The sequence below is a fragment of the Capricornis sumatraensis genome, chromosome 15, assembly GCF_032405125.1.
Source record: "Capricornis sumatraensis isolate serow.1 chromosome 15, serow.2, whole genome shotgun sequence".
NCBI lineage: Eukaryota > Metazoa > Chordata > Mammalia > Artiodactyla > Bovidae > Capricornis > Capricornis sumatraensis.
In genome coordinates, this window is record NC_091083.1 from 25,206,081 (window position 1) to 25,221,007 (window position 14,927).

General features: G+C 38.1%; 1 protein-coding gene across 3 annotated transcripts in view; it reads right to left on the minus strand.

Moving 5' to 3' along the window:
- Positions 1–14,927, minus strand: part of NEBL (nebulette) — a 385,069-nt gene that overhangs the window by 22,698 nt on the left and 347,444 nt on the right. Inside the window, exons 19-26 of one of the 3 annotated variants that reach the window (XM_068987356.1) lie at positions 14,601–14,693; positions 11,460–11,552; positions 9,686–9,778; positions 7,926–8,018; positions 6,617–6,721; positions 5,470–5,641; positions 4,004–4,096; positions 2,635–2,784 (exon numbers count right to left, since the gene is read on the minus strand). In XM_068987356.1, coding sequence (XP_068843457.1) covers positions 2,635–2,784; positions 4,004–4,096; positions 5,470–5,641; positions 6,617–6,721; positions 7,926–8,018; positions 9,686–9,778; positions 11,460–11,552; positions 14,601–14,693 — 892 coding nt within the window. The remainder of the gene's footprint in view (positions 1–2,634; positions 2,785–4,003; positions 4,097–5,469; positions 5,642–6,616; positions 6,722–7,925; positions 8,019–9,685; positions 9,779–11,459; positions 11,553–14,600; positions 14,694–14,927) is intronic. The other 2 variants (XM_068987357.1, XM_068987358.1) reach the window with 2 other exon arrangements.

A 14,927-nucleotide genomic window follows, 5' to 3' on the forward strand; every position in this document is an offset into this window, starting at 1 on the left:
TTTAAAAAATGTAATTATTCTCTCTTAACCATGTGCTGCTGCTGCTGCTAAGTCACTTCAGTCGTGTCCGACTCTGTGCGACCCCATAGACAGCAGCCCACCAGACTCCCCCGTCCCTTTGTTACTCTTACTCAAATTCCATTATAAATATAATAACATTTATGCATACTTTCTTTCAATGGAGACATTTCTTATTCATTTTGGCAGAGTGTAGGGTCCTCTTGCTAGAAATAATTAGAAAGTAGTGGGGGCTTGAGAGGAGGAAGAGAAGATAAACCAACAACAGTGGGTTTTTAGATGAGCCAACAGAATCGGAGACAAGTGCCAAACTCCTCCCTGGCACAGACGGAGCTGAGAAACCTGCAGGAGGGGGCTCAAACTCTCCTTCTCCACACAGATGAATCCAAGACCTGATCACGGACACAGGTGATGACTTCCCATTTATCTCCAGTGCAGCCTCTTCCTCTGGACTCTAACTGCCTGTTCAATGCCTCCATTTGAATGTCTCACTGATGCACCACTTCTGTGTTCTGTTCTGTCTCTGAGAAACATTATTTTCCCAAAGCCCATTGGCATAGTTCACTTCCATTTAGCATTCACATCTCAGCTCAAATCTTCCTTCCCTGAGGAAGGCTCCCATGACATCAAGGCCAGATGGAGTACCCCCTTGTGGCCCCCACGTGCTCCCCTCCCAGCACTTACTCTGTTCATAATTACAGATTACTTGGGTAAGTATCTGCTCAATGTCAGGATCTTCACCAGACTCCAAATTCCTTAGAGCAGATGCATATCTCTGCTGCTCACTGCTATGTACACTGCCAGATCTGAGCTCTTGGCTGATGCACAAAAAGCACTCAAACATTTGGTGATTAAATGAATGAATGCTGTGTTTGTGTGTTCAGACATGAAGTTAAAGGGTCCCTGATGAAGCAAAGACTCTAAGGTGCATCGCTTTTGTGAGAGACATCAGTTCTACCACGTTGAACTGAGAAAGTTAAATAAGGGTTGATGGAAATTTATTCTTGTATTTGCTTTGGGTTTTATTTATCTTACCAGGCATCAATATTATTCTGTACTTCTGTAGAGTCACAGAGGACATGGAAGAGAGAAATCAATAGCCCCAAGCCAAAAAAATAAAGTTACTGAATCCTTTGTTAGATAAGCAGACACTGAAAGAGGAGCTCTCACACCTTTATCTTACCTACAAGAAAAAAGCACTAGTTCATAAACATTAGAAGCATAGAGGAAGGAGACTCTTAAAAACTTTCTACAAAGATCAAGCCAAAAAAAAAGAAAAGTCAAACTCATAGAAACAGATAGCAGAACAGTAGTTGCCAGAGGCTGGGGGAAATAGGTAGAAATTGGTAAAAGTGTACAAATTTTTGCTACACAATGAATAGGGTACAAGAAGCTAAAGAATAACACAGTGACTATAGTTGATAACACTGTGCTGTCTGAAATTTGTTAACAGAGTAGAATTTCAGTGCTCTTGCCAAAGGAAAAAAAGAAGATATATTTGTGAGGTAATGGATATGTTAATTAACTAATTGGGGAGAATCCATTCACAACGTATCATGTATCAAATCATCATGATGTACACTTTAAATATCTTACAATTTTCTATGTCAATTATACCTCACTTTATCTGAAATTTAGAAAAGAAACATCTTTCTACCAAGCTAAGGCAAGTCTGAATGTACAATTTAAGATTATTGACTGTAATTGATTTTCTTCTCAAAGGGGTTTTTCCTATAAGTGCAAAAAAAAAAACCACAAACAATTACTCAATTGCAAGAGATTTCATAGCTTCATTGGGTCCATAGTCACATTACTTTTCCCAAGATGTTAAACTTCTCCACTTCAAAATCTCCAGCCTTAGGGATTTCAGTGCTATGGCCTTTGGTTGTAATGGAAATTCAGTTTTCCTTTTGTTCTGTGTTCATTCCTCTCCCCTCCCCACGGCACTAAAATGTGGCTGTACCTTAGTCTTAACCTTTAATAACAGCTAGAGAAGTTTAACATCCAAAACAATTTCAACGACCGATTTCTAGACCTAAGCCATCAGCTTGGATCCAGAAAACAGAAGAATGTAGAGGACAAGGATAGTAATATAAGATACAAAGATTATTAACAATCAACAGTATTTTCCATTTTTTAAAAATCTCATATCCCAAGTACATACCCCATTTCTTTTTGGCAAGATCTAACTCTGTCTGCAACTGTATATGAATATTTAAACACACAAATTCATAGCACTCTCTTAGCCACTCAAATATAACCATAAGATTGATTTTCCTTAATGGAAATCAGATATGAACTCCACAGAACTCAAGTTTCCACTCTGGCTGTGTATATCCATCACTTACAACTCCTGTGAAACAGATTCACGTAGCAGATCCCAAGACCCTGTTGTCATTAAAGATCCGTTTTCAGTGAAAACAGTGAGGAAAGATAGGAAAAACAAGCATGCAAAAATGCATATTATTAGTTTTTTAAAAAGACTCAACTTTCTAAACATAATTTTAAATGTTAAAATATATCCATGCCATATGTTTGTGCAAAAGTGAAGAATTTGTTATAGACACACTTGTGATACATTAAAAGAGACTTCTGAGAGTGGTTAATGTTTGATACCTCCTTCATCAGATGGTCTTGTTACCTCACTGCAGCATGAAAAGCTACGGTAAATCTCGGATATTTCTGATTTGTCATCTCCCAGACCTGTACCAAAAGTACTGCTCGAGTAAGACCGAGACCGTTGTCTCCTATAAAGATTTGCCTTTTCTATATTGGAGGGAAAATATTCATATTTGTGATTAAGTGACTTGAAGAACAAAGAAACCAAAAAAATTACTTAAAAATTTAACAAGGAAGAAAAATAATCCCTCATTAAATTGCAACCCCAAAGCTCAGGTATTATAAACTCTAGCCATCTATTCCCAAACTTCAGTACATATTATCAACAACACAAATAACTTAATCATCATTCACACTCAATTTGGTCTAAATGTTAAAGGAGAGAGAAGTTGACAAGAACTAAGAGGACACTAGCAAATTAGTAAATTTCTCTCAAAAGTTTGGTTATAAATAGTCCTTTTCAAATATCACTAACGATACAGCATTTGTTGCCTTTTCTTTATTTTTAGAAAATTTGGATGACAATTTGGCTGATTATGTGGATCAAATTACTATATAAATATTAGAATTTCTACTTTGCCTTGGGCTTTCAATTTTGTTAATGTTAACACTTAATCGTGGAGTCACAATAGGGGACAGAGAAGGACCTAAATGATAGATCTATTTATATGTTTAAAAAAGTCACATAACTGTCAAATCTTCAGTTTGCTAAATGTGGTCTGAAAGCCTACAAAGATCAACCCTTGCTATTGCTATACCCAAATATCCAAACCATTTGGGTTTTACTTTTAATTATAAACATACAGTTGAAGTTAAAAGTCATATAAACTTCCTATGTAAACTACAAATTTTGCATTTTATAAAAACTCAGAGATAAATTTTAAGGATAGTTGAAAACCTAATTTAAGACATTCACAGTGCTATGTAGAAAATCTCTCCTCTGTTTTATATAAAAGTCTTCAAAGAATTCCTTAAATTAAAGAACTATATCTCTAAAATGTTGTGCTTTTCATAAAACAAATATTTATGTTAGCAGTTTAGTGCAGTCCAAACAGCTGCATTTCAAAGCCCAGAGAATTTCTAAAATCATATTCACTAATAAAAAGGAAGTGTAAGTAAGCTCTAGACACCTTTAAAATAAACCTAGAACTAATCTAGGATATACGAAAAAGCTCTTTTGTAAGTTTTGTTTTCATAAATGGTTAGTGGCATATTAAATAGCACAGCAACTCTCTTGGGTTTTTGAAGCCCAAACTTAAAAATTCACATTACACAGAAGGCACAATGAACCTGCACAGCTCACAGCAGTTTCACTTTAAGGACAAAAGCCATGTAAATGGGGAGGAACTCAAAACGTAAGCAGTACCAGAAAGCATATGTAGACTTCTAGACTGAATATTGTCTTCCAGGGGGTCAATGTCGAAGATGGAGCCAGGATCTGTGCGCCAAACTTTGAGGTCTTTTACCAAAGGAAGAAATCAACAAATCAAGAATGAATTAAAAAATTTTAAAAAAGTCAGCACCCAAGAGAGTCAAACAAAAGTCTGAAAAGGGGCATATGCAAAAAGCAAGCATGTAATATTGGCAAACCCACTGTGCAGCAGACTTCAGAGAAGAACGGAGGGATATTCACACTCACAGTGTGATTCACACTCACAGGATTTGCTAAAAAACCTTGCGATCAAATATAAGTTGCATGGTTTATTCTTTGTTGACCTTCCACAGGAAGCCTGTGACTTCTCACACATGCACACCACACCACTCCCCACATCCCCAAACCCTCATCACTCATGCTCTCCACACACTGAAACAGGGAAAATGTTGGGTTAAAACTCCTGAGTAAGGACATGCGAGTAATTTATAAGAGGCAACTACAAGGTTTTTGTCTAAGAAAACAAAACAAAAATAAAAAAACTTATCTTCCTACAACAGAAACAAATGTTGAACAAACTGAAAAAAATCAGTATCTTTCCTTTCCTTTCTTAGCTTTTAGTACAAACCTTGCTCACTCTGTCACCATTCAACACTATGTTCCTAAGATTTTCCCTGGATGACAAAAAGAACAGCAGGTTGAGGCTCCTTTCTCTCTGATTTGTGAGACTTTCAGACAGCTCTACTCTCCCAGTTCAGAAATAATATTCAAAAAAAAATAAGCTACTCACATTGTGGAAACCATCAGAATCTTTCAGGCATGTCTATTTGATGTCAAAGGACCTATATGGGGTTACTTCTGTTCTGTTACCCATGCAGACGATGTCTGCAGTACAATTATTGATCAGTACATAAGCTAAAAGTGAAAGTGAAAGATGCTCAGCTGTGTCCGACTCTTTGCAACCCCATGGTCCGTCCACGGACTTCTCCAGGCAAGAATACTGGAATGGGTAACTGTTCCCTTCTCCAGGGATCTTCCCAACCCAGGCATTGAAATCAGGTATCCTGCATTGCAGGCAGATTCTTTATCATCTGAGCTACCAGGGAAGCCCACATAAGCTAAAGGGAAACAAAATAATTGCTTAATCTTCATTATCACCTATGTCTGATTTTTGGGCTGCTTCTTTGCGTAGCAAGTAGGAACACTCAAGACCAGAAGGTTATTAAAAACAGAGAATGTCCAACTACAGAATGACTGCAATAACACCTGGCAAAGGCCATGAATAATTCCCTCCAACGTAGTGCAAACAACACTTTGCCTTTGATCCACTTTCATCTGGGCACCACGTCACACATTTGAGGAGGGGTCTGATGAATAAGGAAGCGAATTCCATTAATAAAAACAGGGAATGCACGATCATTTTGACTGTGCAGACCTGCCAAGCAGGCCAGTCAGCTTACCAACAATGATTCCAGGTCTCCTGTCCATCTCCACGATGTGAGGATGGACACCTTTATAGGCAGCATCGCTGACGACCTGGGTGTTCCTTCTCACTCGCTCTGTCACAGGGTCATCCACAACAGGAGTAAAGCCCCTTCCCTTTGTCTTTTCAAAATCTTCATGATATTTCACCTGAAAGAGGGAAAAACCATAGTAACTCAAACTGAAATTTCCTGAATGCTACACAGCTCACAAAATTTGAGTATAAAGACAGTTACTATACCAGCTGCATCTAGATTATTTTCTACATAAACGTATTTTTTCCAATTATTCCAAAAATAATCTATGAAATTTCAGTTTCCAAGCATCAGAAATCAAGTGCTGACATTTTCACAATGCTTTCCATCATTACAGTTAGCAGCTCTTTTAATATATAAGCTTGTATATAAGTAAGAAGTGTTGAAAGATTCATTTTTCAAATCCTAGTTACTTTCTAAAATGTACTCAATTAGGTATAAGTTAATTTCCTATCTCTTAAACTTTAGTATGCAATAAAATGATAAGCTATTTCTATACAATTATTTAAGAAAGCAATATTATTTAAAATTAGATTAAGAGAGCAAGTTACAAATAACTATATATACAATCTTTGTATATAGTTACAAAAACATATACTTCAAAACACGTGTTTTTTGCATTCTGAAATTAGGTTAGGGTGATGGTTGTTTAACTCTGTAAATTATACTAGAAACCACTTTGTATACTTTAAATGGGTGAGCTTTATGGTATATAAAATATATCTCGTGAGATTGTTTTTTAAAAAATACATATTTTCATATTCTTTAAACATGTAAACACACCAAACTCCATCTTAATATTAATTGGAAAAAAAAAAAGTCGAAGAAAGTACCTTCCATAAAAAGCATTTATAGTAGCAGTCATGTTAGAAATAAAAACACACCCGAAAAAATCAGTGAGAAAAATTATTTTATTAGACTGAATATTTCCCGTACATTTCAGTAAGATTAGAAAGCTCCCCCCAAAGGGTGGGCCCATGGGCCTTTCCATGCTTTGTTAGTTATCCAGATTAATGGTGAACAACGCCATCAGTGCATGGGGCGGTGCCACTCCTTATTAGCCACGGATGGAGGACCTGTTGGACCCTACCATTGAAATATGATTTTGAGCTTCTTTGACATGTCTGAGACCAGGTGTATCTAAAATCAGACTTGGTCTACCTTTCATCTGTTTCTGGTCCTGGGTATATTTTACCTGCAAAGTAAATAACAGAACATACTTCACAAAAAGACAACTATAATTTAAAAATTATGTAAGTTTTTCAAGCTTTCCAAATGAGGGAGGCATATACAACATATTCTGAATTACTTCCCAGGTAACTTATTTAGTGAATTGCATTTCCTTCTAGAACAATGAGCTAAAAATTTACCCTTGATGGTCTCCTTTAAAGGCTACAGCAAAGATGACCTAAACCTCTCTACCAACTGAATACAAATGTGTAAGTGACCAACATCCACTAACCATGAGTCTGTAAAAGTGGGAAATACTTTATCCATAGGGAAAATCCAAAACTAAATGGAACCTAAATTTCTTCTTCTGTTTCTCTATTTCTCCATTTTCCGCCATAACACTGTGGAAGCATGTATAACAAACATACCTCTATCAATATTTCCTTTTATTTGACCAGAGCAGATGGTAAGACTCATTAAGTATCCATCTTAGGTTCCCTCTAAACAGCCACAGCTTAAAGGTAATTTGTATTGTGCATCTCTGGGCAGAAATGCCACTAGAGAGCTGCACAGTTTAAAATCTAAATGCTGATTCCCAGGCATAAAGCTCTTTCTGACATCTGACTATCAGAACACTGCTTTTTGTGAGGCTGATTCTGTGTAAGATCAGGATATGGATTATTGCGGACATGTGTGCATACATGCACTCAGAACGGAAGCCCTGATATTTCCTGAGAGAAGGCGCATTCCCCAAATAAGACACTGACATGCAACACGGAACTTCAATGAGTAACCGATTTCTGTGTTAAATATATTTAAGGACTGTTTTTTCCCTAAGTCCTTACTTTGGAGTAATGATTCATTTCTTATTTTGTTTTGCAGAGAGGACTTAACAATCAACATTCAATGGAATACATCTGTAAAATGATAATTGTTTAACTTATACATCAAAGACTACCACTTTCAAAGACACTGGCTAAAATAACATGATTCATTGTTTAAATGAACATAAATTCAGTTTAAAATGAAACTTTAAATATAAGTGTTGGTCACATCTGGAAACATCAGTAGGGTTCAGGACAATGTAAAGTTAGACAGTGGCGGCTTTCAGATGTCATCTGAAATAACACATGTACTTTCTGCATATCTTAACAAAAGCTTCTTGGTCTGCAAATAGATAATAAAGAACAGGTCCTTCATGATAGCCCCAAGTGAATAAAACAACTTGCCGAACTAATATTTTCTTGATTCTTCTTTACTCTTTCCATTTCAGGAGTTACACTTAGGGCTGTAGCTCTTCCCATCTGAGATTTATAATAAACCTATCATTTTGGAAAACAAAAAACAGAGCACTGTGAATCAATTCAACTAACCAAGAGTCTCAGAGTACTTATTTTAAAGAGCTAAGCAAGGATAGGAAGCTGCGGGGGTGGAAAAAAAAGGAGGCTAGCAGAGGTCTTTGTTGTTGTTTAGTCACTAAGTCATGACTGACACTTTGCGACCCCATGGACTGTAGCCCGCCAGGCTCCTCTGTCCATGGGTTTTTTTCCAGGCAAGAATACTGGAGTGGGATGCCATTTCCTTCTCCAGGGGACCTTTCCAGACCATGGATTGAAACAGTGTTTCTTGCATTGGGAGGCAGATTCTTTACCACTGACCCATCAGAGGTCTAAAAATGCTTGTATCTTAAATCATTCTATTTTAATTCATCCTATGGCAGAGAATCATTGTGAATGTACTCATTATATGGGTGTACCATCAGTAAAGGTGTAATAAGCATTTCATCACAAAGGAGTAAGGTAAGAAATATCTTCATGGATGTTACTTTAAGGTACTCTTACCCATATAGAAGGCTGCTGGACCATTATGCTTTCTTAGTAATTAACTGTGGCAGAACTTTGGCCATGATGCCTAAGTGGTAACCATGGTGAGCCATAAGGCCAGCACGCTCCCCAGTGCTCCATCCCTCCCTCTCCAGAACCATGTTCCCTTTAGAGAGTAATGGAGTTACATCAACCGTGACTCTGAATACATCAGGAGAAGGCGAGTATCTACTTCTCCAAAATACAGTTGTCAGGGACAATGCCAAACAATAAACTGCCTTTCCTTTATAATCTGGCCAAAGGACTTTAAAGGTTTAAAGAATAAAAGATTTCTTTGCATCTAACAGATTTTCAAATTTCCTCTTCCAAAGAACACAATTTACTATTAATGACTTCAGAAAAAGGATTCTCTCAGGGACTTCCCTGGTGGACCAGTGCTTAAGACTCCATGCTTCCAATGCAGGGGGCATGGGTTTGATCCCTGTTTGGTGAGCTAAGATCCCACATGCTGCATAATGTAACTGAAAAATAAAAGTAAATTTTAAAAAAAATTTAAAAAGAAAATAAAAAAGGACTCTCAGCAAACTGCATCCTTGGATGACATAACAGAAAGGAGTTGGAACAGGCCAAGAACTGGTGTCTGAGTAAAACTGGACAGCCCTGAACAAGTGACCTGAAAATGGACCTGTTTCATATGACCTATTCAGCCAGGCACACTTCATAATTTTTTCCCAGCATCATCCAAAAATAAAGTGATGATAGCCATGAGTGGGAAATGGGACTGGATAGGCTATAGAACAAGAATACATTTATTAATACATATGGAGGAAAGGGAGTGGGAAAGCTTATTTGTAGAGCCAAGATGCCAAAAACTGCCACGGCATCCCTTTGGAGAATCCCAGGAACTGCAAGCATGAAAAGCAGATAAGAGGGATATACAATAACCTGGAGACAAAAATCACATTGCAGTCACTGGGAACTCTGAGCAGGGCGTGCCTGACTGGACCCACAATACCTAACACCCTGAAAACTATCCAGTAAATTGACAGTCAATTGAGAGCAGAGGCAATCAACTCAAAGTCGTGAAAACTGTGTAAACACAATCCCTTCATTGACATGTTGACAATATGTTTGCTTTCATAAGAAAAAAGTGACTAAGATCACACATTGCTGAGGTTCTTCTGGTTTTCTTTCACTCTCTTCAGCTCTGGTGGATCAGAAATTGCAGTCGCCTGTTTAATCTCTCCTCTGTATTTTACCTGTGGAGGATTAATATGAATTTTAATGAATAGCAGAATGGTCTTCAACCAAATACCAACAGAGGATAAGCCTCAAAATTAACCCTATTTTTTACATAATTTTTCCCACAGTAGGTGTGTGTTAGCCTTTCAGTTCAAATCTATGTCTGGCTTCTGATTCTTCTGACCTGGCAAGCACCAAGTGCTGGTTGTGCTTCTTAAAAATGATTTTTAATAAATATTTCTGTGTTCAATACCAAAACTAATTGCAAAGACCACAACTAAATGTAATAGAAATACAACAGGAAGACACTGTAATGAAATCATTACAAGGGATTTCCTTGCCAGTTCAGTGGTTAAGACACCACTAGCGGTGGCCACATGTTAGATCCCTGGCCAGGGAATTAAGATCCTGCATGCTGTGCATGGACAAAAGATAGGAAAAAAAAATATTAAAACTAAAAAAAAATCATTAAAAGAGAACTATAGTGAAGTAGTCATGGCAGCCTGGGAAGGCCATTTACTCCTGTTCTGACCCTGGAGGCTCTACCTTCAAAAGACGCCTAAGACCCCTCACTTATACCACTATCAGGGATACTGTAAGGATAAAACAGTATTCAGCCTGATTTCCTCCTCCATCTGGGAGAAGTCACTCTTAAATTTTAAAGTGTTTCAAAATTATCTGTTTCAGAAGAAGAAGGTTATTGTTTATAATGGTAAAAACTCCATAAAACAGTCCCAAAAATGGGGAAAATAACCATTAGGGGATACATTTGAAAGAGATTTCTGAATTCAGGGAGGCCTGGGTTCATATCCCAGCCCTGCTGTCACAAACCATAGGTTCTTGCATGTCCTCTGACTTCTCAAGACTCAGTTTCCCACACCTACAAACCAGAGCAATAAATCATGCCTACCCCACTGAATCACATAACACATTTAAAACACGGTCCACAGCAGAGGAACCTCATGATTATTAACTACCCTTGCTTTACTAGCAACAGATCACTGAATGATTGATGCTTTCTGTTTTATTTATAAGGTTCCCTGCCACGACATTATGTCTCAGAACCCCAGTCAAATCAGGTCTTCTTTTGCCTTATGCCAATAGACAACTTTCTCTTTTATCAGACTGACAACATACCCACTATGCTGCTCTCCAGGTCTTTAGATTTGGATGTAGTTTTAGAGATTTACCATCTAAACTATGAGGCCCATGAAGATAGGAAGGGGTCTTATCTATCTCTGTGTACCAGTGACCAGGATAATGCCTGCCATGTTGCTTAATGAAGAGTTCTTCAAATAGGGACTTCCCTGGTGGTTGAATGGTTGGAACTCTGCTTTCCAATGCAGGGGGTACAGGTTCGATCCCTAGTCAGGGAGCTAGGATCCCATATGCCTCATAGCCAAGCAACCAGAACATAAACCAGAAGCAATATTGTAACAAATTCAATAAAGACTTTGAAAAACGGCCCACATAAAAAAATATTTTAAAAAAAGATTTCTTGAATAAATAAGTATGGCCGAATAGTAGCAAAGCAGTTCCCAACTTCCCAGACTCCCACAAGGGTGCCACAGTCCACACGCCTCAGTACAGGATAGTAGAAAAGGAGTGGCTAAGATGTGGACTGGTTTTCAGAAAGCATTGTAAAGACTAAAAACAGCTAATGTCTGGCAATATAAGAGCAAAACAGAACCAACTTGCCGTGCTCAGCTGCTCCTGGTTTCTCCTCACTCTCTCTATCTCGGGCGTCATGCTCACCGGAGTTGCCCTGTCACACGGCTCTTTGTACCTGAGCTGAGAGACAAACGCAAGATGGTGTGGGGTTACCGGAAGGAAGAGTGAGCTAACACACAGCAGCTGGTGAAAAGAAACGTCACACAGCACTCATCAGCTGACATCTTTGCTAGGATTTTACAGCGAAAGATGCTTTGCTAATAGATGTCATCATCACAGTGATCCTGGAACTCAGCTTTTCCTTGCCCAAATGTTTTGAATTATACCTGGGGTTGTTTTTCTTCAAACTGTATTATTTCTTGGTGGCCTCTCTGAGTTTGATCCTATCAGTAACGATAAATGGCCACTTCTGTGAGTTCATTTCTTCACAGTACTAAAATGACATTACCAAATGATCATTTTATATTTACATTTAAAAATAAAAATTCTGGATTCATCACCAGAAAGAAGGGTTATGCCAGTCCTATGCCTTCACCTCAGTGATCGGTTGTCACTATAAAAAGAAACCCTGAACCTCCTTCTCCACCAAGTTCCAACAGTGGAAGACCATGCTCTGACCAGCATCGTGGAGATATTTCTTTTTTAAAAAACATTTATTTATTTATTTGACTGCACCAGGTCTTAGTTGTTGTAAATGGAATCTTTAGTTTCATCAAGTATGAATTTAGTTTTCTGACCAGAGATGGAACCCTGGCCCCTTGCAGTGGGAAAGTGGAGCCTTAGCCACTGGACCAGCAGGGATGTCCCATCATGGAGATACTTCTGACCTACTGCTAGAGCAGGGGATCAGAGTCCAACATTTGTGGTCAGCTTTCCCAGTAATCCCACAACATTCCAGGAAATAAATGAGGATCCAACACAGGGAGATAGAAAGCATGTCCACCAAATGAATTTCTGACAGGTAAAAGGAAAACTAGAGGTTAAAATTCCATTATGAAGAACTCCGCAGGGACAGTCTTCATGACTTTTTGGAGCTTAAAGTTAGCGTGAGGGAATTTTTTTCTTTTTTTGCAAGACATCACAAGGCCTGCAGATGAAATGGACTTGAGATGTATACCCTCAGCAGTGCCTGTCCAAGTGAGTAGATATCTGATAAGCCTGGAAAATAAATGACAAAGGGTCAGGCTCTTGCCAGTGCGACTTCTTTCTCTGTACCATGGTATGCAGTTTGAGAGTTTAGGCAGATTCTGTGTCGGATAATTGCCTAAAATGAGGAAAGGTCCAAAGTAATCTTTGTTGATGGCAGGATACAAAGAAAGATGACTCTGGGTAGAGTTCAGAGGAGAAACATTTGTGGAACAGCATCACTAATGTATAGAAATTGTTGCAGACAATTTCTAGTGGATGTCAGTTTGGGGACATAAATTTGATATGGAGACGCTTCCTGTATTGCATTCATCCACTCACAAACATGCTGAGTGCTTTACAGGCAATATCTCACTTAATATTCCAGTCCCTGTTTTAAAGATGAGGCGAATGAGGCTTAGAGAGGTTGGTGGCTTATGAAGGATATACAGCAAGTAAGGTCTGGAGCTAGGATCAAACCAACAGTCCAGAGCCCACATTGTTCTCCACTCCAGAGTTATTCAAATTTCAATCATGTATACACCACTTACCATACGCTATGCAAGGTATCACCTGAGCTGTGATTTCTAGTGTTTTTTAATTAAATTAACTCCTTATTTTCAAATAGTTATTTTAAGGGAGTGTTATGCATCTATGATAAATTGAAAACTAGTAAACTCTTATTTAATTTTTGGAGGATAATTGCTTTACAAGGTTGTGTTGGTTTCTGCTGTGCAACAATATGTATCATCTATATGTAACATATATCCCCTTCCTCTGGAGCCTCCCTCCCAACCCTCATCCCACACTTCTAGCTCATCACTGAGCTGAGCTTCCTGCGCAACTCTTCTTTCACAAAAAGGGACATATTGTGACAATCTCTAGGTCACACTGAGTGAGGCCAGTTGGAGAAAGACAAATATCATATGATATCACTTATAAGTGGAATCTAAAAAATGGCACAAATGAACCTATTTACAAAAAAGAAATAGAACCACAGATGTAGAAAACAAACATAGTTACCAAAGGTGGGGAGAGGCATAAATTGAGAGATTGTGAGTGGCATACACATACTACTATATATAAAATAGATAACTAATAAGCACCTATTGCACAGCACAGGGAATTCTACTCAATTCTCCGTAAGGACCTATATGTGGAAAGAATCTGAAAGAGTGGATATATGTATAACTGATAGACTTTGTTGTAAAGCAGAAAGTAACACAACATTGTAAATCAACTTTACTCCTATAAACATTAATATTTTTTTTAAAAGAACACATTGAAGCAATTTAACTCATAAGTCAAGGCCTGAGCATAGGCAGGCCATCTGAACCAGGGACACTGGCACTTCCGGCAGCCTCCTCATGGCCTGAATTATGCTTTCTCTCCCCACCATCTCTCTCCTGCCATCTTCCACCCCAAGGACTCATCACACTAAACTTTCCCCTCTTTGAACAGATCTCAGATCATGAACACATTCAGTTTGCACTGCCAGGAGGGCCCTTCCTCATGAAATCCGTCCCAAACTTTTATTAATTCTTTAAGAGCTAGCTCAAATGTTACTCTTTTTCCAAAGGTTTTCCTCTCTCTCACTGACATAGCCTTCCTTCTCTGCATTTCCCCAGCACTTTGAAAATAAGAGTTATTATTTAACATTAAATGAGATATTGCATGTAAAGAACCCCCAAAAGGTAGTAAGCACTCACAGATATTAATTATTTTAGAGCACTTAATGCACAATCTTTATCCCCACAACTGTTTCTCCGAGAGACCTTGAGAATACACACAGCTTCTAACCTTAAGGTGTATCTCACTCATCTTTGAAGGCCCCCAAGAACAAGAACAGAGTAGGCATTCAACACCATGTTCTTTAATAAGCAAACGCACATGCTTGGTGTAATGCTAGCCCAACACAAAGATGTGTGAAATCTCATCTCCATCTTTCAGGAACTGGCCTTCCTACTGGTATTCATTCCAATTCATTCCAGTGTGCAAGTGTCATGCCCACAGAAAACAATACTTAAAGAAACGAGATCACACATTGCTGATGTTCTTCTGGTTTTCTTTAACTCTCTTGAGTTCTGGTGGATCTGAAATGGCTGTTGCTTGTTTCACCTCTTCTTTGTATTTTACCTGCATGATTTATTTTTTTTAAAAAAAGTGAGTCTTATTCAACATGTTTTAAAAAATAGTTAGGAATTCTTCATTTTTAACTATTACATGGCCTATTTTTAATTCCAATATTAATTTTCCTTCAACGACAACACACATTTTTATTTCATCTGGTGCTCTCAGGATTCCTTTATCTGAGAGTACAAGCCTTTTGAGTATTACTTTTCTCTCTTAAGAATATTTTGGAATCCTACT